The 20,984-nt window shown below is 35.7% G+C and overlaps 1 protein-coding gene across 1 annotated transcript; it reads right to left on the bottom strand.

The window, feature by feature from the left end:
- Positions 1–426: 426 nt before the first annotated feature.
- On the bottom strand, positions 427–20,424 carry LOC139686365 (testis-expressed protein 10 homolog). The gene is made up of 10 exons (XM_071583554.1): positions 20,184–20,424; positions 19,900–20,103; positions 19,408–19,731; positions 17,736–18,075; positions 12,137–12,246; positions 10,340–10,679; positions 8,676–8,943; positions 7,113–7,264; positions 6,264–6,435; positions 427–3,222 (listed from the first exon to the last, which is right to left on the bottom strand). The coding sequence occupies exons 1-10, from the start codon at positions 20,373–20,375 to the stop codon at positions 3,132–3,134; spliced, it is 2,193 nt and encodes a 730-aa protein (XP_071439655.1). The 5' UTR covers positions 20,376–20,424; the 3' UTR covers positions 427–3,131.
- Positions 20,425–20,984: the final 560 nt, after the last annotated feature.

The following is a 20,984-nucleotide window of genomic DNA, read 5'->3' on the forward strand; positions in this document are numbered from 1 at the left end:
AATCTTGGGACCCACTGCACACAAACGCAACCCCAATGTGTAATTTTTCTCTAACCAACATGTGGGTGGACCCCAATGAAATTTTCAACATTTCTGATGGCCTTTTAAACATTTTTTAAACTTTTACTATGGTTAACCACCTACTGTGATCAGGTAAACATAAATGTACATTTTGGTTAACTTCCAATTGATTCAAGCAAGACAACAAACCCCAAACAAATAGGTTTTTGATAAATTTTTCTTCTAAACTGAACTCGCACATTTCAAATCAATGAGGAACTTACACCAATACACCTCCAGCAGTTTACTCAAATACTCATCAAATGGTGGTTATTTCTCGGATAGCAGGAAAAATATACACAACTTACATACCATTTACCTCACCATAAGACTTGAAAGAATTAGAATAATATAAATTAATATAATAAAATTTATTTTACAAATAAAATTATACAGTTAATTATAATGCAATGTTTTAGCAACTCTGAAAAGATATATACACATGAAAAAAAGATAACAATCCACTTATCCCACCAAAAAATCCATCAAATCTTCCATGTAATTGCTTGTCTTTATAGCTTCTGAAGAAGTTCCACAACACTCACCAATGCTTAAGAGAGGCCAAGATAGTAGAAATGTGTGATGACATGGTAGTAACAGAATTTCAGAAGACAAATGTCATCAATCACCATGGGATGATGAATTAGTATTTTGTACCATGTAGAGAAAATTACATATCCAAGTGGGATGATGAAAGGTTGTTGTTATAAGGCAATCCACTACATGCTGTATGAAATTAATGCAAAAAGAATTGATATAATTCTAGACTTAATTAAAGAACCACCTAAAGGGTATGCAAATCATTAGCTTTCAGGTCAAGTTTTTACTTGCTTCAAAAATATAACATGGAGGCCAAAGAGTCAAAACTGAATATTGTAATATCTGCTGTGCCTATAAGGCATGATAGCATTATGTGTTAAGTTACATTTGACCACAAAACAAACGTAGAAGAAAGTTATCATCGCATTAATGAATTCTCATATGTTGTCTTCATTTTTCCAATCTACCATCTATTTTGGCAACCATAGATCACTGACGTTGGGGTAATCAAAATACACATAATCAACAAAAAAAGACATCCTATTTCTCTTTATTATGCGAACAAAAATTGCAAATTCTTCCAAATATTAAATACATTTAATTCATGGCTTTAACTCATTTTAACAGAACATAGTGAACATAAAAATTTTATCATGTCAATTACCAACAAAATATAAAAAAAAAACAATTATCATTTTATCAAGAGATTTTAACTCTCTCTATTTATTCAGTCTCCATTTCTTACCAAATCAGGGTAACAAGGATGGGGGAAGGTGCATTTCACACCCTTCAGTAATCCCATTCCCTCTATCCTCACGTCACCTACAAATTTCTCCCTGGTAACCTATCAAAAGGATTTTAAGAAATTTTGCCTTTTCTTCTCTCTGAATTTGTAATCAGCCCAATCCATTATGCATGCACTTCAATTATTTTTTATTTTATTTAAATCACTATACCCATTTTTATAGTATTAAGACAATTTTACTCAGGAGTGTTAACTTTTGCTTCCCTATTTCACACGGGTTGATCAGGCAATTAGGGTTATAGATCTGCTTCAATCAGGATTTCATAGATTATCACCCCCAAATTATGATTTTATTGGAAAAAAATAATATGATTACCTTGTGCACATGAATTGAGATGTAACCCAATCAGGTATCTTCCAATTCCCATGAAACAAAATGTATAGATTTTTATCCACAAACCAGAGATCTAGCAATATACCAAAAATACATGAACATTTCTGTAATCCTTACCATTAATTAACCAGTTTATGGGTAGTAGTGCAAGACGTTTCCTTTGAAGGGTCCAGAACATGTCCACTTTATTTCGTAATAAAAACAAACATGAAATTAACTCTTTCCACATGGGAGTGTAATTACTTTCACGATATATAATTTCATAATTAGGTTAAGTGTCATATTCTCAGACAATATTGCCCGAAGGATAATGGATTAAGCTTTTAATAATTCATCCCAAGTACATTTTTTTCAATTTATTATCCGACCACATATAAAAACAATGCTTAGAGGCAAGGAATTTTAATCTATCATTAGCGTCAGAACAAAAAAATTGGATTACCCTCCAGAAGAAAACAAGTATGTATTATGTTTAATACTATCTGTGATGATATGGCTACCTTCATTCTCTATTTAATATTTATCTCATTGTCACATCAAAAACTGTGGATGTACACTATATTTGTGCATAAATTTATATTAAATACTCAGTTATGCTATTTCGATTTTCCTTCCCTCTCCAAGATAGAGTTCCAAGAGACATGGATTCGACACATAGCAGTGGTGCCAACTCACTAAAAATATTACCCCAGGCTCGGCTGCTTTGGGGGCCTTACTTTTAGGATTACCCTCATTCATTCAATACAAGGTTATAATATTACTCTAAAAAAATAACTAAAACTTTATTTTGATTCCATTTATGAAAAATTTTCTCATTACAGTTTTCCTGTTGCTGAAGTTCAGGATAGCATAACTTTTACAGCAAATGATTGGCACCTACTGGTCAAGAATTGCTAAATTTAGGAGGTTCATAAATGAAGGCCATAAAGAGGTCCCATTTATATCCTTTTGCTAAGCTTGTACGCATCGTTCTTTAGCTAATGGCCACTCATTTAAAACAATAGCCTCATCGTTTTTCTTCGGTGAAAATGAATCAAAATGAATTGTGATGAAAGACTACCAAAGAATCTTACATAAAAGGAAGTTTAAAATAAAACACTTTTTCGTATAACATTGAGAAAAAAGCATTCAGAGAAATATTCACAAAATATCCTGCATTGAGAAGTGCCTTGCAGTATCCTGAAGTTACTCTATTTTGAGTTTCCTGTACAGATGGAAATTCACCAGATTCACCATTCACCTGGCAGAAAGTAAGATGTGCACCTTACAAGGGGGGCATTAAACTTAACAACAAATAGCAGTTGCCCTTAAACAAACAGCATAAGAACAATGAAATCAACATTTTACCAATATTAGAAGATTCCTAAGCAGATTTGTCCAATGAAACATCTATCATGAGCAAATAAGAGACATACTTTTAGGCCACCATGTCATTGACTCCAGGATGACACTAAACTCACTTTCTGCTCCCAAGTATTCCTTCCTGAAAAAATCAAACAAGTTATTTATAGATACAAAGAAATGGTAGTACATACCACCTTACAAGCAAATTCAAAAACGCTGGACTACAAGCAAGAATAGTAAGCTGTAAGAGTTCTTTGTTTGGATACACAAATAGTAATGATATTTTATTATTCATTTTGCTCATGATAATTTGTTATTTATGAGACAAATTCTCTTTTCCAATGGTGAGACAGAATTACACCACATTGTTCGTTCGAATATAATTCATATCCACTCCACAGTGCGTGGAAAAGAATTATTCCGCGCAAATATGAGGACGTTCCCTGATTGGCCAAGAAATTTCCCGGTATTGGCGCCGGATTTTTCCTATATAAGACGGGACAACAAGCTTCTTTTCATCCTTGACCTGAGGACGCCAGCAGGATAGCTGGCGAAACTGTTGTACATTTAAACGACATACGCGGACGCAGCCCGAAAAATGTGGAAATCACTTACACCACATTGATCAACAACTGTAACCAAAAAGAACTGGTAATATATGTATATGAAAATACAAAAAAATCCTATGTTTCAAAAACCACCAACAGCCAAAAGCCGATATGGATACGTTGGCTGTTGATAAGAGAGGATGTGTCACAGCCAGTTCTGGCTTAAAACTACCCCACCTGCCCTTTGCCATTGATCCAGTTGTGTAACTGCTGTCACCAACTACTAGCTGAAGTAAGTGTTTCATACTTTATTCTTTCACAGCATTTAGTGATTAACTATCTTTTTGTATTCATGTGTGTACAATATTAGCTGATTGAGCAAGCAGAGTGCTTACTTTGTGTTCTAGGGTGTTGATCATGCAAGTTTTGCCTTGCCATGCACCATTCGTTTACATTGTAGCCAATCTCAAGCTTTGTGTTCGCATAGATAATCTTAAACAGCAGGTTAATTTATTTATTCTTTAGGTAGGTCAGTGATATCTATTTGCACTTGAATTAACATACAAGTAATATATATTGAGCCTAAGGAAATTATTATTCATTAAATTTGTAACTTTTCCTGTTTTGACTGAGGCTCTGTTTAAAAATTTGGCAAATTTGATTAAATTAGGAGGTCTTCTGTCATGATGAGCGTCTACGCTGGTGGATGTCTGGTGTGTGATGTCCCCATTGTGGAAAACAGCAAACCATTAAGGTGCGAGCCAATGCCTGATGGCCTAGTGCATTCCAAGTGTCAGTGTTTCCCAGGCGATGAAGGTGGTTAGAGCAGGGTCTGCGAGCACGAAGTCCTCCAGGCTGCGAATTGTGGCTCAAGTTGGCATCAACAATGCTGTGAAACATGGATCCAAGGAGATTCTGCATTCCTTCAAGAAATTTAATTCTGCAGTAAGGTGGATGGGTGACATTGAGGGGATTGATGAGTTGCTTGTGATCTGTAGCCTTGTCCTGAGGATTGATCATTGACCTCTGGTTTGGAACTGAGTCGAAGGCATTAATGAGAAGTTTTGCCATTTTTGCAGGGATATAGATGCCTCCTATGTTGACCTTCAGCTGGCGATCCAATCATGCCCTCTGAACCATCCTGGTCATTGTCACACAGCTAAGGCCACCAGGTCTGTAGCAGGTAGGATATTTGAGCACAGCAGGGCTCTTATAGATTACAGTGTAGGCCAAAAATTGGGTTTTTCACACTTGTTTGCCAAATAATTTCACTTAAAATGATGAGACAGTCATTGGTAAAAATGTATACATGAGATCACTCAATAGGAATCAGATGGCATTGGGCAGACCACAATAAAACTTTCTTCAATTCCGTATACTTTGTTTCTCCTTTCATTCTATCTAACATGTTTGTTCTTTTCCTCCCCTAACTCTCTTGCTGTACATTCTCCCTCCCACAACCATCAAAAGCTACAAATAGAAATAAACACTTAACAAAATTCCAAGGTGGTACATGTTGCTTTACAACTCATGCCTTTCACAAAATTCTTCACGTTGATGGATTTTATGGATGGATAGGCTTTTTAGTTATCTCGCTGTTTGTTGCTTTATTGAGTCCACATCTTCCCCGTGATGGCCCCTCATCATCTATTTACATTTTGGGAATAAGAAAAAGTCACAGGGGGTGAGATCTGGCGAATAAGGAGGATGATCAAGGATAGTGATTGAGTTTTTTGCCAGAAACTGGCAAACAATCAATGCTGATTGTGCAGGTGCATCGTCACGGTGAAGGATCCATCCATTATGTTTGGTTAAAATAGCGTGCATTGTTGATTTTCCTAAATTCAGTTCATCAGCTATCATTCGGAGTTTTTCAATGATCGGTCAGGACAAGGGAAAGCACACGATCAATGTTGCCATCAACACAGGTGGCTGAAGGTCATTCCAGGATTGGATCATCTGTGGTGTCTTGTCAGACATCTTTAAAATTCTGAATCCACTTGAAAACGGATATTTTCTTCAGAGCATTATCACTATAAACAGCTGTCAACATTTCAGGTATTTCTTGATAACTTTTACTGCACTTCACCCAAAAAGTATTGATTCCTTGCTCTGTGATTTCGTCAATTTCCATTTCCGACAAACAGTATAAACAAGGACAACAGAAACTAACATAACTGGCACCATATGCACAGCTTGATGATCTGCCAAGCACAGACGGCTCACTGGGTCTCGGGGAACTGTTGCTGCTAGTGGACGGAGCTATAGCCCGCGCCATGGCCACCAGATTTCACCAGTTTGCACATTTACTGCACAGACCACGTGTATACACGAGGGCGATTCGAAAAGTAAGGTCTCGTATTTTATTTTAATGAAAAATCAAATTTATTCTCAACTTTGTGTACATTGTAGGAAAGGCTGAGCATTTAGCTATTTTTCTACCTGGTCGCCTTGACTATGAATCACTTTTTGCATCCTTGTAACCAGCTTTTTAATACCGGCATCGTACCTTTCTCCTGCCACGTCATGAAGCCAACTGACTTCAACTGATTTGCAACTTCATTTACAAGCATAGAAAGTTTTTATGAAACACACTGTAAATAGACAATAATGATCTTTTCACCCATTTTACCTGGCACGGAAGAGTTCAACCAAAGATGAAGTCTGTTGAGGATACATTTTGACAACTTCACCCAAGGCATTCAATTCAACTCCATTCCAATTCTGAACCCAATGTAGCAATGTGAAAGCCTTTTTTAAATTTTCTTCACTCACAGCAACATCTTGGCTAGTTTTCAAATATGCTGCAAAAAGATTTTAAGAAATCTTACTTTTGACAAGCATTACAATATTAAAAACTAACATCTTATAAAGCGAGGAAAGATGGATGACTTGTATTTATTATACTCATACAAAGTTATTTTCATTCTAGTCAAAACATGAATTGCCCATTTAATATTTTTCAATTAAGGAATTGAATCACAATTTCAACCATCAAAGCTCATTCTCAAATAGCTAAGAATTAACAAAGTGTGAAAACATATGGTTTATGGAATGGGTAACTCATAATGCTATCAAAGGGCAAATTATTACAGCAGAAAATCACTTATGCCTATTTTTTTTCCAAGAATTAAATGATGGATTTAATAAAAATTTCAGTGATGCAAATCTTCCAATAATTCAATATTGAAAACCATGATGAATTGAATTGAATGAAGACAATTATGCACATTATTATTAATTACTCAGTACAACATAATAAGGACATGGATGAAGAATCAGCAGTGAGCCAAATATACAAAAAATATATATCTTTTTCATAAGAACTTTACATGACAACCTAGTAATGGCATCATAATTCTCTCCTACTCTTTACCCTTTTACAACTCAATAATATTACTCCTGGCATCTTCAAATTTAATGAGATCTAACATCTGCACATCTTACAAAAGAGAATGAAGAAATTTTAAACCATGGTTACCAAATAACTCTGGGAGTATTGTCTTCACTGTGGCATGGAAAGTTTCTGCATTACACCGCTGTGCGATTTGACTCAGCACTTCAAAGGCTTTTGGGCAAGGGAAATTCAATAAATTTGGCAATTTTGTTACCCAGTTTTCAAAATCTTGCAACCTGCAACAGACATGTACACATGAATTAATAGGATTCAAAAATGACAGTTTGGCCATCCAGTTTAAGGATTTTTATCATGGCTTTAAATATATTATTACATGACGGACTTAAATAAAATATTATTAGCATACCACGCAAGACAGGTTTTGGATAGCAGCACACTATACAATGGTACAACAAAGATTTTTTTGGCTCTCCAAACAAAACCCAACTCCCCCATTTCAACAGGCCCCTCTTCAATTCTGCACAATTCCTTTCTCTCTACATTCCATCCAACATGCCTACTCCTTGCTCACTTGACTAATGTGCCCTACATCACAGTCTTCAACATTTAATCACCAATCAAAATGTTAGGCATCCATCTTCTTGCCTACTTTTAATATTTCCCAACAATCCCCTCTTCACCCCCACCGTGCCAAACACTTCCTCTATTTGTTTTCACCTCTGACCACTTCAACTTCTTCATTCTTCGCCACACCCACATATCAAAGCCTCCAATCTATACCCAATGTCTTGCTTCAATGACAATTTATTGAAGATTGTAGAATGAATCACAACTGATGAGGCAAATGAGTGATTTCAATGGAAGATTTAAGTTTATTAAACATTTATACCAGTTCTGACAGTAGTCACAATAATGTCTATATGTTTGCGCACAACTTTGCTCCTGCCTTCAGAATGCCTCCTAGCTTACTTCTTATCTGCCCTCCACATTTGCCACAAAAAAATGGTAACCCAATTGGTCAGCAGAAAAAGAAAATCATGAAAAAGGAGACTTATAAGACTACATTATTGAAAAGAGAGATTTTTAATGACTAATGAGAAAAAAGGAAATAACAGTGAATATCACTCTGATTCATTACTTTTTTCATTCCATTACTTTTTCTTACACCATCATTTTTCCATCCATCCATCCATTTTTGCATTCTATCCATAGATTTTTACCTTAAACAGCCAATTTTAACTATTCTCACTTCTACATTGATGATTTCGTAGCCACAAACAAGATACCATATCATTTAGTTTCAATTTTATCATACCTTTAAGTTTAGGTCATTGAGTGTCCAAAAAAATGTAACAATTAATTTAATGCTTATGTGGCCTACCGAAAGCAAAAACAAAAAATATCATGAATAATTTCTGTTTGTGAATAAATTTCATAGTTTTAATTTTGAAAGTTAATATTGTCAATAGGAGTTCAATTGTTCTAATACAATATTTATGAAATCCATTTCATTTACAATCATGGCAAGGTTATGAATAAATATACCATACCCTATTCCTTTTGAGTGCAAGTTGGAGAGGAAAAAAAGGAGTAGCTTTTAATATGCATGTGACTATTTTGCAATCAGGCCACCACAACCACAACATACTAATTATTTAAAGGAATTATTCAAATTTGGAGACATACCTTTGCAGTTCAGCCAGTTGATTGTCTTTCAAAATGTTGCAGAGAAGTTTGAAAAAGGGGCAATTCAGTGCTGCAGAATTTCTTCTGTGAGGGCAGTCACTATCACAGCACGTTATCACAGACTTAATTAGAAGTTTAACATCATCCAATTTCACTACCTGGCTTCCAAAATTTCCCTGAGACATTTTCCTGCATGAAATAATATGCCACACAAGGTCACTCATTTGTTTCCCATGGTGATGGCAAGTTGTGCTGTTGTCAAGACTTTCTGTGTCAAAAGAAGTGGCATTCTATCATTCCTCAAAGAAATAACTTCTAAGAAATTATAACAGACACTTGATTTTCAAAACTTGATCAGACATTGAAATCAGGCACTCTTCTGCAATATATTTCATTAAAAAATGCAAAAGTTGTTTCCGTCTTATTTCCGCTATATTTAACTTACAAATGTATTTTGACCATATTATAAGATTTAAATAAATTGAAGTCAAAACTGCAGGATTGTACAGAAAGATATGAACTATCGATTTCATTTGTTGTAAACATGACCAACGCGTATAAACTCGACATTGTTTCCTTGGTTCTGAATTAGGCATACTTGCCGCGAAAAGCAGCAATGATATGGATTCATTTCATTACATTAAGAGACCTCTCATTCGACTCACCCAACATGCTGAATTTGCATTGCTGACATTGCATACCCTATAAATCCATACACCACATGCATCTTTTTCCCCAGATAATGTCACCTAGAAAGAGCGTGGGCATCATAATTTGGAGTCCCTCCCTTTTCTCTCTATATGCAATCCTCCTTTTAAGTCCCTAGGTGTGTACCCATTATTGTAAAGGAAGGGAAACATTTTCCAGTTGATCACCTCCAGAGGAAAGACTTTTGATGCATAAAAAGTTGAAAAAATATTTTAAAATTGAAAAAAGTATTTTAGAATTTTTCCATGAATTAAGATACTTGAAATTGGTATGAATCTCACATGATTACATATGGTATATTAGTGTACTAGGGATGTACGAGGATGCAAACTCCATAAGGTAATACATCTCCTTTATGTAACTTGCATGAAAAATCCAGATATATCAGCAGATATAGCCAGATTTCTCGTGAATGAGGGTCATTTTAATTTGTCCTTATTTCTTATAATACCACTAGACCGATAAACTACTCGTGATTTTGAGATCTTGATAAAAACTCCAAACTTATGACTGACTTCGACTGCTGAAAGTTATATCAATCTTCACAGAAAAATAAATGAGCAAAAAGATTGGTCAACTTTACAGCATGGATGAAAGTAAGTCATTAAGTATAACACAAAATCTTTCAATAACATTGTTTAGTGCAGTTCCTTTTCTTTTGAATGCAACATGCATGAGTAATAAATAAATATGCATCTCGTGCATTTTATAATAATCATTAAATATAGACAGCGAGAATGATATTGGAAGCTACTAGGTAAGCAAAGGATTTTGGAAATATGTGTATGTGATGCACCATGCACATACTAGCCAACCTTTGCACAAAAGTACAACTGTTCCAAGCTTTGCAAAAACCCCTTTTCTTTAAGGAGAACTGCTATTTTTGATCAAAATAAACAATTCAGGGATACTAAAACTGAAAAAAACTAAGTCTGAAAACATGATATTTCACTTACTAATCAGAAAATTTAATATTTTACTGAGGTACTTCTGATGGAATGCCATTTTCTTTCCTTGCTTCTTGAATGGTGTGGGTACAAGTTCTAGAGCACAATACAGTTGGGCCATCAGAATACTTGTGTAAAAGGATTCTGAAGGCTTCCCAACTGTATTTGTACTTCCCTCTTCTGCCCCTCCAGCCTTTCCCTCATTAAAACTTTCCACACTCCATTCAGAATATCTATGTCCACGAGCCCCTTGCTTTCTTTTCCCTCTGATGCCCAAGCTACTGAATGGGAAAATGGGCATCAAGAGATCAAATACAGCCCGACTGTAACAAGAACGGAACCAGTGAATCTGAAAAGGAAAACACAAAACAGATCCTTAATGTACCAGCCTTATAGATTACCTGGTCCTTATTTTTTAATAGTCATTTTGTGGCATTACAGTTAAACCTTGATTATTCATCACTAAAACATACATAAGAATTCATTGAAAGAATTTACAACCATATTATATACATGAAGGAGAGGAAATGGTCTCCTGCCATAGTCTCCTCCATAACAACACTCACTTCCTGCATGATGAGCCTGGGAAAGTTTAGGATTACTGAGATTTTAAGAAAAAAAATCTAAATCTACCTTTTGGTATGGGCTTCCCTTTCCACATATTTGAGATTGGTAACAAGACAATCAAACGTTTCATTTTGATGCTTGAATCTCAAATCTTTGTTCACTGCAGGTAATTATCAATGTCACATACAGAGTGAGGGAAGGGGGAGGTGGGAGAAAACTTGGCATGTAATATTTCAGAGATCAACTAGGATGTGGCAGGTGGTGTCTTTTGTCTCAAAAATTCAGTCGCCTTCTGAAAACTCTGAGACTCAGATCTAAAGATTTTTCTTTAAAATCATTGTAAAATCTTACAAATCACTAATATCAACCCTTAGAGACATGCTGTACACATTAATGTACACCTTTCTCTGCAAATATTCAATATCATTAGTGGAATTCCTGTTACATATATTAGACACAGAATATTCTCTAAGAAAAATTACTGTAATTGTAGGCGATGGAGATGAAATTACTCCACTAACTACATGCATTGAATAAATCAGATCCAATTCTCATCGAAAAACCAAAGAAATAGCAGAGGTAACAATCTGCTAGGTGGACTTCTTTTTCACAAAGCACATAAACAAGATGGTCTTCAATTCTGGACCTAATGTAAATTAAACATCCTAAATTAATAACACAACTTTATGACTGACAATGAACAAAGGAATGGATATTAGAAACTGCAATTATTATTTTTACTCACCAGCATCAAGAGTAACTGTGATTTTCTTAGCAAGGGTAATAATAAATAACTCACATTAATATGAGTGATGGCCAAAGCAAATTTTCAAAAGCAAAGCACTGGCATTCCACAACAGTCTGGTTGAGATAGTAAATTCTCTCATTCTTTTAGGTTTTTCCTGTCTGCATTCCAAAACTAGGGCAAACAAACTTTTCCCCAGAAAATAATACCTATTAAGTTCAAATACATGAATGATAGTAAAAGCTGAAATGGTTTCAGCATTTACTATCATTCATGTGCAGTGGAATTACTGCACATATGAACTATTAGGCGGTCAAAACTGCATTATATAATGTATCAAGTAAGAAACCCTCCCTGATTTGAAGCATGCAAAATATGCATTTTCAACTTAAAACTCCTCCAATGAGCTGTTATACATGTATTGTCGAGTTTCTCTCTAAATGGAGGCATCGTTACTCAACACTTAAAAAAAATATGCAAAATGAAGCACTTACCAAATTAGCAGCCTCAGCTGACTCCCTATCATACAGTGTCAAGGCTTCTAGCAATATTGTTAAGATATCAAGCATAATCTTCAAAAATTCTCCAGCTTCTGCAGTGAGCACTATCAAAACAGAAAAAAAGTCATACTTTCTAAGGAAACTTCATTTTCTCAAAAAAAACATTCATAATAATAAAATGCTTTTTTCAATTATATTTGACTTATTTGAAATGACTCCAGGAATTTTAACATGGTATCTACTACCTCAGTATCGACAAATTCCTTGAGTTCTCCAAGTTTTCTAGGCAATTAATTGGTACAAGGTATTTTTAGAATACAAGCCTATATTACTAGTTTTAAGATAGTTTAAGGTAACATATTTATAATAGCAGTTTTCTACTATTGGCTTGAAGATGTAGTTCATCAATACCTGGCTGGTAATGATGTTTTCACCAGTAGAAAAGTGCTATTATTTGATCATTATAATATGGAGCCTGATGTTGAGGATGCCCTAAATCAGTAGTTTTCTATTTCATGGAAACAAATAATATGCTTATGCTGATAAAGAAGCCAAGAGGATTTAGCATAGAAAGTCATGATGATTTTAGTCAGCAGATGGAAGGTTATCTTAATGGAAATGCAGGAATGAGATGAACTTGAAGTAGAAAGCAGAAGACGAACAAAATAGTGCTGATGTTTAAAATGCAATGTAATGGTAGACGTGGCAATCAACCCATTTTACTTCAGAAATTTTGCACCAATGATAATTACTATGCTGATGTAACATGCCTGTTTTATGATGATTAACTGTTTCCTGTGCTATAGACATGTAACCACTCAAGCTCAAAAAAGCATTGGTTTATTACCACATTCTGTGGTTACAACATGCCAGGATCTAATAAAAAAAAATCTTTTTGGTTCTTGGGTAAAGTGTAAAGGCTCAAAATTTTAACAAGTTAGGAATGAACAATTCACCAGTTGAATACTATGCCAAAAGGAATGTATGGATAGCTTCTGGCAATTTTCACCAATTGGTTACTGAAGATAGGATATGGAATTAAAGGGGAAATCAAGAAATATCCCTCTTGATTCTTGAAAATTATGTCGCATATTTAGAGATCGTGGGTCGTGGTAGTCCAGTGGGTACAGTGTTGGACTGCTGACCAGAGGGTCCCGGGTTCGATTCATGGGCAAGGCACTCTGGGCACCTGCAGCTCAACCCAAGCTTAAGTGATTTTTCAGGTACCAGGTCTTCCTGGGAAACCATAACCGGCACAGGGAAAGGAACTGGCCCCCCTACCCTGATGTGTGAATTTTCACACGCCGTATAGGGCTTAGTACTGGGTGATCTCTACCATCACCTACTAAACCGACCTTCGGGTTGATTACCGTGTTTATGGTTTTTTATTTAGAGATCAGAGGGTTTCCAAATCATCTGATCAGGGTTTCTGCCTGCAAACACAACACTTTTGGTGCAGCAAAGAGGCATGGGAATTCAATGAAAAATTGAGGATTTTGTACCAAGTGAAGTTAGTGAACCACATCCAGTACATGCATATTTTTATACAAATTAAATGCTAAATACATATCACATATTTTTCTCTTATATGGCGTGCACTACTTTTATGGGATACATGGAAGGACTTAAAATGCAACGAGCATGTGCGTGGAAATGATTCTGGATGGCTATAATTTATGTAAGTTGATCATAAAGAATATTTGTGCTAGCAAGACATATTTGACTCCAATTTATTGGGCTATTTACAAGCATTAAATTGAAAGCTTTCTTGCTTAAAATGGGATTTTGCCTTCCTTACACCATTTTAAAGGGAGTGTTGGACTACTGACCAGATGACTTGGGCTCCCAGGGATGCCTCTGGCCACCCTCCTCTTCGCCCAACCCGTGCGATTTTTTCGGGCACCAGCTCTTCCTAGGAAACCATAATTGGCATGGGGAAAGGAACTGGCCCTCCTACCATGACGTGTGAATTTCAAAATTGGGCGAAGCTCTACCCTCACCTATTAAACTGACATTTGGGTTGATAACTGTACTTTGGTTTTTCAGTCAATTCGACGATTCAAGTTCATAACTAAAAGCATATTTACATACCAAATTGAATAGTTGGTCAGCCAATAAATTGAGCCAAAGTGCACTTATCCCAATGTGCCTGAAATAACTGGAATCCAATGTGTTAAAGTTCTAAATTGGCCACAATATTATGAACATTATTTTGGTACTTTCACCTTGAACGGAAGCCATGTGCCATGAGCAGTAGTAGGAGATGCAAGGCTTTCAAATTTGACATCTCACAAAATCCTTTATCAACAGCAGCAGCACAGAAGACAAGTAAGAGGGCCTAGCCAGTTACAATATGGACTTGGCTTGTTAGGATGATGTTGATGACAGAAAATTTAGGAAATATTAAGGGGGAGATGGAGAGAGGAAATATACACAGATATTTCGGGGCTGTGCGAGGTAGAACGGAAGGATAGTTGGGATTACTGGAGTGATAATTATAGCATAAATATACAATGAGGGCAAGAGAGCCACCTGGGGTGACAATAGCATTGAACAAAAAGATAAAGCAGGTGATAATTTGAACCAATAAACTTGGTGATTATTCAGATCTGCATGCCAATAAGTAACTATAGGTGGTAAGAAGTCAAAGGGAATATGATCAGTAAGAGAAAATAATTGCCAATGTTGCTGGAGGGAAACAATTAATAGTGGTGGAGGATTGGAATGTGGTAGTTGACAAAGGGAGGAATGAGAATGGGAAAAACACTACAACTTAGGAAGAAGGAATGACTGTGGGAAGAAAGAAATAGAATTCTGACATTTTAATCACAATGAAAATTTGTTTTAAACATCACAACAGAAGTAGATATATGTGTGATGTATATACACCTGGAGATTCAAGCATGGTATCAGTCTGTTTATTCACAAATTTAGGAATAGTGTAAATGATTTTTGGTTTCTCTGGAGCTGATGTGGATTTATATTACACACATGATTTAATGCTAATGAAGTATTATGTCAGATAAGAAAAACCACGAACACAGTAATCGCCCTGAAAGTCAGTTTTGTATGCAATGGTTAAGTTCACCCAATAATAAGCCAAAGGACATGTGAAATGCACAGGGGGATGAACAGAGAGTATCGATGAGGAAATGGAACATGGAGCATTAACCAGAATAAATAGAAGAGAATATCAGGAGGTAGTGAAAGTATTTATGAATGAAGACAGGGAGGTGGGTAAAGTAAATGATAGATGGGAACATGTCAAAAATGGGGATATCTGAAGTGGTAAACAAAATTCTCGGGACAGTGAACAAGAAAATGACAAGGAAACCATTGATTACAGACAAAATACTGAGAAAACAGAAATGAGAAGTACACAAATGTAAACACAAAATAAGGACGAAGGACGAAAGGAGTTAAATAATATACCAAGGTAGAACCCGAGTTAAGAGTCAAGGATTGCAGTGGACTTGGTACGAGGATATTTTACAATTTACAAAGAAATACTGAAATAGGTGTGCAGTACAGGAAGATAAAAGCTATAACAAGAAGTAAGAAAGGAAAATCTATTTGCACTAACAAAGATAAGGAGGGGGCTCACTTATTGACCCAGGAATGAATCAAGAGAGATGGAAAGAATACATAAGTGATCTATGTGGTAAAGACATTAGGCCAGCATACTTAGCATAAACAGAGATTATGATCTAGATGAGGACAGTTCAGGCTTACCTGCTGAGAAAGAAAGGGAATTAAAAGAAGAGAAATCAAACAAGGCTTTGAAGATGGATAACATCTCCACAGATCTACTACAGGATCTGGGAAAACTTGGTGAGGAATAATTTTAATGGGTTAATTAGTAGCATTTGCAGGGACTGAATCTGGCCAAAAGACTTTGTTAGATTGGTGTTAGTTCCCATTCCAAAAAAGGAGAAGGCAGCCATGTGTAAGGACTTTACAGAAGAAAAACAATAAGTCTGATTATTAAAGAGAGGCTGGAGAAAAGGGAAAATGATTACTTGGGTGATGATTAGTTTGACTTCAGAAAAGGGAGATGTATAAGTGATGCCCGAGCAGTGATGAGGACACTAATGAAAAGAAATATACACTAAAATCAGGATGTATTTGTTGGTCTAGCAAATTTTGCGATGGAATTAAATAAAAAGTTTAAGAGGAAAGTTTAGCTTAAGTGGCTAAAGCACTCGACCGGATATTGAGGGATCTGGGTTCGAATCCCAGTCAAGGCGAATGATTTTTACACTCTGAAATTGTTGCATTGAAAAGAAATTTGGTAAAATAAATGAATGCATTGCAGAAAATAGGTATATATTGGAAGGATACTTATCTGCAACCTGAACATATCTAAAGAGTGCTCAGCTGCAAATGGTGGAGGCTAGAGATTTGGACTGGGCAGTATTAGGAAGAGGAGTAAGACAGGGGTGTCCATTACCACCCACACTTTTCAATGTATACATGGAGGGAATGAAAAAAAAACAAGGGCAGAATTGGAGATAAGAATACATGAAAGATTGAAAGTCAGTGTGGCATTTATAAAATCAGTTTTGCAAGTGATCAAGCATTGCTTAGCCATTCAGCCAAGGGGTTGCAAGTATTGCTAAGTGCATTAGAAAATCAGTGTGATAGGTATAGGATGAGGATCAAAGCAAAAAAAATGAGGGTTGATGATTTAGAGGAGGAAAGCTAAATAAAACATTCTAACTGAAGGGCAAAACACTTGAGCAAGTAGAAGTTTACCTACCTTGAAGCGTTTTCGACCAAGATAACCTAAGTAGAAGGGATATAAGACAAATAACACAGAAGGCAACGAAGCTTTCATAAGGAGGAGGCTTTTCATAACAGAGATTGTGAATTTGGATATGAAGAGAAGATTATTAATAAATTATATTGATGTGATTTTGTAATGCAAGGAAACTTGGTCACAGAAGCAAGATGATTGCCATAGATAGGCAGATTTTAAAATGTGGGTGTGGAGATGGATGGAAAAGATAAAATGGACAGAAAGGAAAACAAATGAAGAAGTACAAGATATGACAGGGAGGAGAAAGGACTGTTGAGAGTAATCCAAATGAGGCAGGAAAGGTGGATGACAAAGCATTTTCATGGGCATTGGGGGGATGTGAATAGTTGTGGAGTGGAAACAAAAGACAAACAAGGAAAAGGTAGGAAAGGGACAAGCATCATGGATAGAATAAAGGGAGAAAGGAAGTATTTGGAAGTGAAGAAATGTTTATTGTAGAATGGGTCAGGTTGTCTTTTGGGCGAGGCTAAGAAATGTAGGTGGGTTTAATCTGTGTCCAACAAAAACCTTCCTTATAATCCCTGCAACTCCCTTAACAACTTGTGCTAAGCTGGGAGGTGTGACCACAACAGGTTAAATGGTAGACTACCATAGTAAAAAAAAATACATGAGCTATGAATATGCAATATTCTAGGGGAAAGGTTTGCATACTAACATTCTCTTCAATTCACGCGATATTTTGAACTATGCAGGATTAAAAGAGGCTATATTGTACATATAGTTCCACAAAAAAAAATTTCCATAAAAATCACTTTGCTACTTGGTTCAACTCACAGCTATTTGTGGAAGCATCCTTTGCAGGTCCGATTTCCTTCCATGACTCCAATAATATTGGCACAAGGGATGAAACTAACACTTTCAGTTTCTCACATTCTCCCATAGGCTCAGCAGAGGAAATGGAAGCAGGCACACTAAATGTAGAGGTCAGAGTCCTTGAAAGAGCAAGCCCCTGAATGGAAGCATAGGATGGTCCATAACATGGCACATAGCTACCTAGAGCAACAATGTCCTTCCACTTGACACAGTTTGCCCCCTCACTGGATACATCTTTCGAACAGGATTTCCTACGCATTTCAAGTGCCGCCTTCATCAGGGAACATAGCTGAGACAAAACCTGGTAATTCAAAAAAAATCAAGTTTTATGAGTTAATTTTCATCAAAAAATTACAGAGCAATTTTTTTTAACATTCATATGTGTATTCAATATGTCAAATTACTATAGACTTTTACATTGACTTGCGACCTAAATGAAGAGGCTCCTGGAGTGAAGTCCAGTTTAGTAATATTCTTATGCACTTCAAAAATTAAAGAGAGGGTACATTTTTAACATAAAACTTCAATTAAAATTTTTTTATCAACAGATTAAATAGATATGCCACACATATTCCACATACCCCTCAATCAACATAAAGAGAACATGGAGGGGGAATTTAGGAACCAATGTTTTGTGCATAAATATATGTATTTTCATATCAGAAACACACCCACATGACTATCCACATCATTTAGTTATGAGCAGGCTAATGTAATGTTTTAAATATTAGTTTTTAAATTAAGAAAGTATGAACTCGGTTATGTCTAGTTTTATCATTCATATGAATCATGTAAGGGAAGAGTGAGTACTTTGTTTGTCTCCAATTCATTTATAGTAACCAAATAGAGGACTCTAACTTAAGTTATGTACTTTGGTAATAACATAGGTAAATATTTTTTTATGGGCAGTAAATTTTGTAGTCAGCCCCTGCTTAATGAGCCAAGCCCAGTCTTCCAGATCCTAGTTCCACAATAAATTCATATCAGTATCGCCAAGATAAATCAGCAAGAATAAAATATCCTTATAATATGTTTGCAAAATTGAGGTACACCATAAAACTCTACATTATATGAAAAAATTTGATTGCCTACTTTTGTTCCTAAGTAAAACTTTTTGCATGTACACAAATGCATTGTCTTCGTCATAATGAATTTCATGATTAACATGTTACCTCTCAATTTAATAGAATTATAGGCTATTTAAATAGCTTTATATGTACAGTCAATGTCCACTATGTGCTCAGGTAAAAATTTGCAAATGGGAAGAATTCCATGGAAAATGGGCTAATAATGACATAATTAGGTACATGAAAACAATCAAATTATTTTTAAACTAAAAATGCCTGTTTTCAAACTATGAATTAAATTTTTTTTAGATGTTATAGGTAAGATGGTGCTTTGCTAAATGCAATGTTTTCTACAGCTAAATCAATCTGAGAATACATCACAAGCATCGTGTGTGCTATGCAAATTTTTATGTCGCACATTTGTGCGGATGACTGTGATGCAAATTTAAGTACTTAGCACTCCAAACGGGAAGGTGTTAAAAACCAGTTCACTTTTTCTCAACTGCACAATTTATGGTATTTAACACCAAATTAAATAACACTTATTTAACAAAGAAACAGCAAACCTTAGCCCGTCTCTGGACATCAGCCATTTTTCCAGCAGGATTAACACTTAATTTTCTCTCCCATCCCGAAGTTTTACCACTAGAAGTTTCCTTTTGCTCAGAAATTTGGTTAATTAATCCTTGAAGGATTAAATCAAATGGGTGGGATGCGGAGGGGGAAGAGGGATTTGATGCAAGAATTAATGCTGAAACACTTGGGCGGGAAAGCATCCCATCAAGAAGCAACAAGGCATCCAATTGAATGTCCTTGTTGATGTGACTGAGAGCAGCACCCAAGTAAGAACAAAGCAGACACACGAATGGAGCCAACTTCGGCGAAGGAACCTGAAAATTTAACAAAAATATGTTACACGCAATGACACAAGTCCGATCCTTAATCAAGTCCTGTACCTGCGGACACAGGATATAACGTGCCCTTTAACATTTAATGAAATAAATGTTTGCAACCTTAAACATTGAAGATAAGATGAATTATATAGGGTCACTTCATACCTGAGCAATAATATTTGCCAACTGAGAAATTGCTTCTTTTCTCACAGGTGACTCTCGATCAGAAATCAATTCAGCCAATTTTTCTAAAACGGACTGAAGATTTCCCCACAGTAATTCTTGATTATTGGTTAGAATTTCTTTAAGGCCACTAAGGTTGTCCAGTTTAACGTTGGTATTGTAGTGCTGCAAACGCGTTAATGTCTCCTGCAGAAATATAATTCGTCACTTTGGAATATGTTAATGAAAGAAAATATCTTTTTCCTCTTATCACCATAATTGCCCACCTTGAGATTTAAATTGCGCTTCGTCACCGGCTCTAATCCTCCAGCTTTAAGTTGCTCTTTAATCACAACTTTTTTCACTTTAAATGATGTATCTGTGATATTTTGACCTTTCGGTAATGTTCTTCCAACCTTAAATTTCACTTTGTTCTGTTCTTTCTTAATATTTTTCTTATGATGGCCACGTTTACCCATTTTAAATAAAGGACTCTAATCTCATTTACTTCCTATCCCTATCTTCCCGACCACATGGATTTATTTACATGTAGCACGCATTCCGGCAAATCTATCTTCAGCACTAACGAAATGCTAACTCGCCTTTTTCATTATAGAGGCGTTCTCTTCACGTGTTATCCTTATACAAAATTTTTTCAGAGGTGTCTGATGGGATCTAATCTTGCCTGCTTTCTGTGTCGTTCGACTGTGCATATAACATTTCCTGTTAATAGTAAAAACATTGTATGAAAAATCTCTTGATTTCTGCCATATTTTATTATTATGTGTGAATTTCAATAGTGAATAGGTATTGTAGAGGTATTGTGTATTTTCTAGCCACTAATTCCCATCTTCCTTTAAAGCATTAAAATGAATGAGAATGTTCATCCTTGAAGAAGCCATATAATACGTAAAACAAATATACAATAAAACAGGCATAAATGAATAGCATTTACTTTCCAATTTGACCTGGCAAAATTTATCAGCATTAGAAGAGCAACACCAAGACATGCTGAAATCTTTTATTAAGTCATCTCAGTTATTTTATCAGGGGTAGAACAATGATGAACTGACTTGATAACTTTTGGC

The sequence above is a fragment of the Hetaerina americana genome, unplaced genomic scaffold, assembly GCF_022747635.1.
Source record: "Hetaerina americana unplaced genomic scaffold, ioHetAmer1.1.p SCAF_14, whole genome shotgun sequence".
Classification (NCBI taxonomy): domain Eukaryota; kingdom Metazoa; phylum Arthropoda; class Insecta; order Odonata; family Calopterygidae; genus Hetaerina; species Hetaerina americana.

Coding starts and splice junctions, on each gene's coding strand:
- LOC139686365 (XM_071583554.1), bottom strand. CDS start 20,375: ATGGGTAAACGTGGCCATCATAAGAAAAATATTAAGAAAGAACAGAAC. Junction 8,944..10,339: donor AATATTAAATTTTCTGATTA/GTAAGTGAAATA, acceptor CTTTTGACACAG/AAAGTCTTGACAACAGCACA. Junction 3,223..6,263: donor GTTGAACTCTTCCGTGCCAG/GTAAAATGGGTG, acceptor TGATTTTTTCAG/GAAGGAATACTTGGGAGCAG.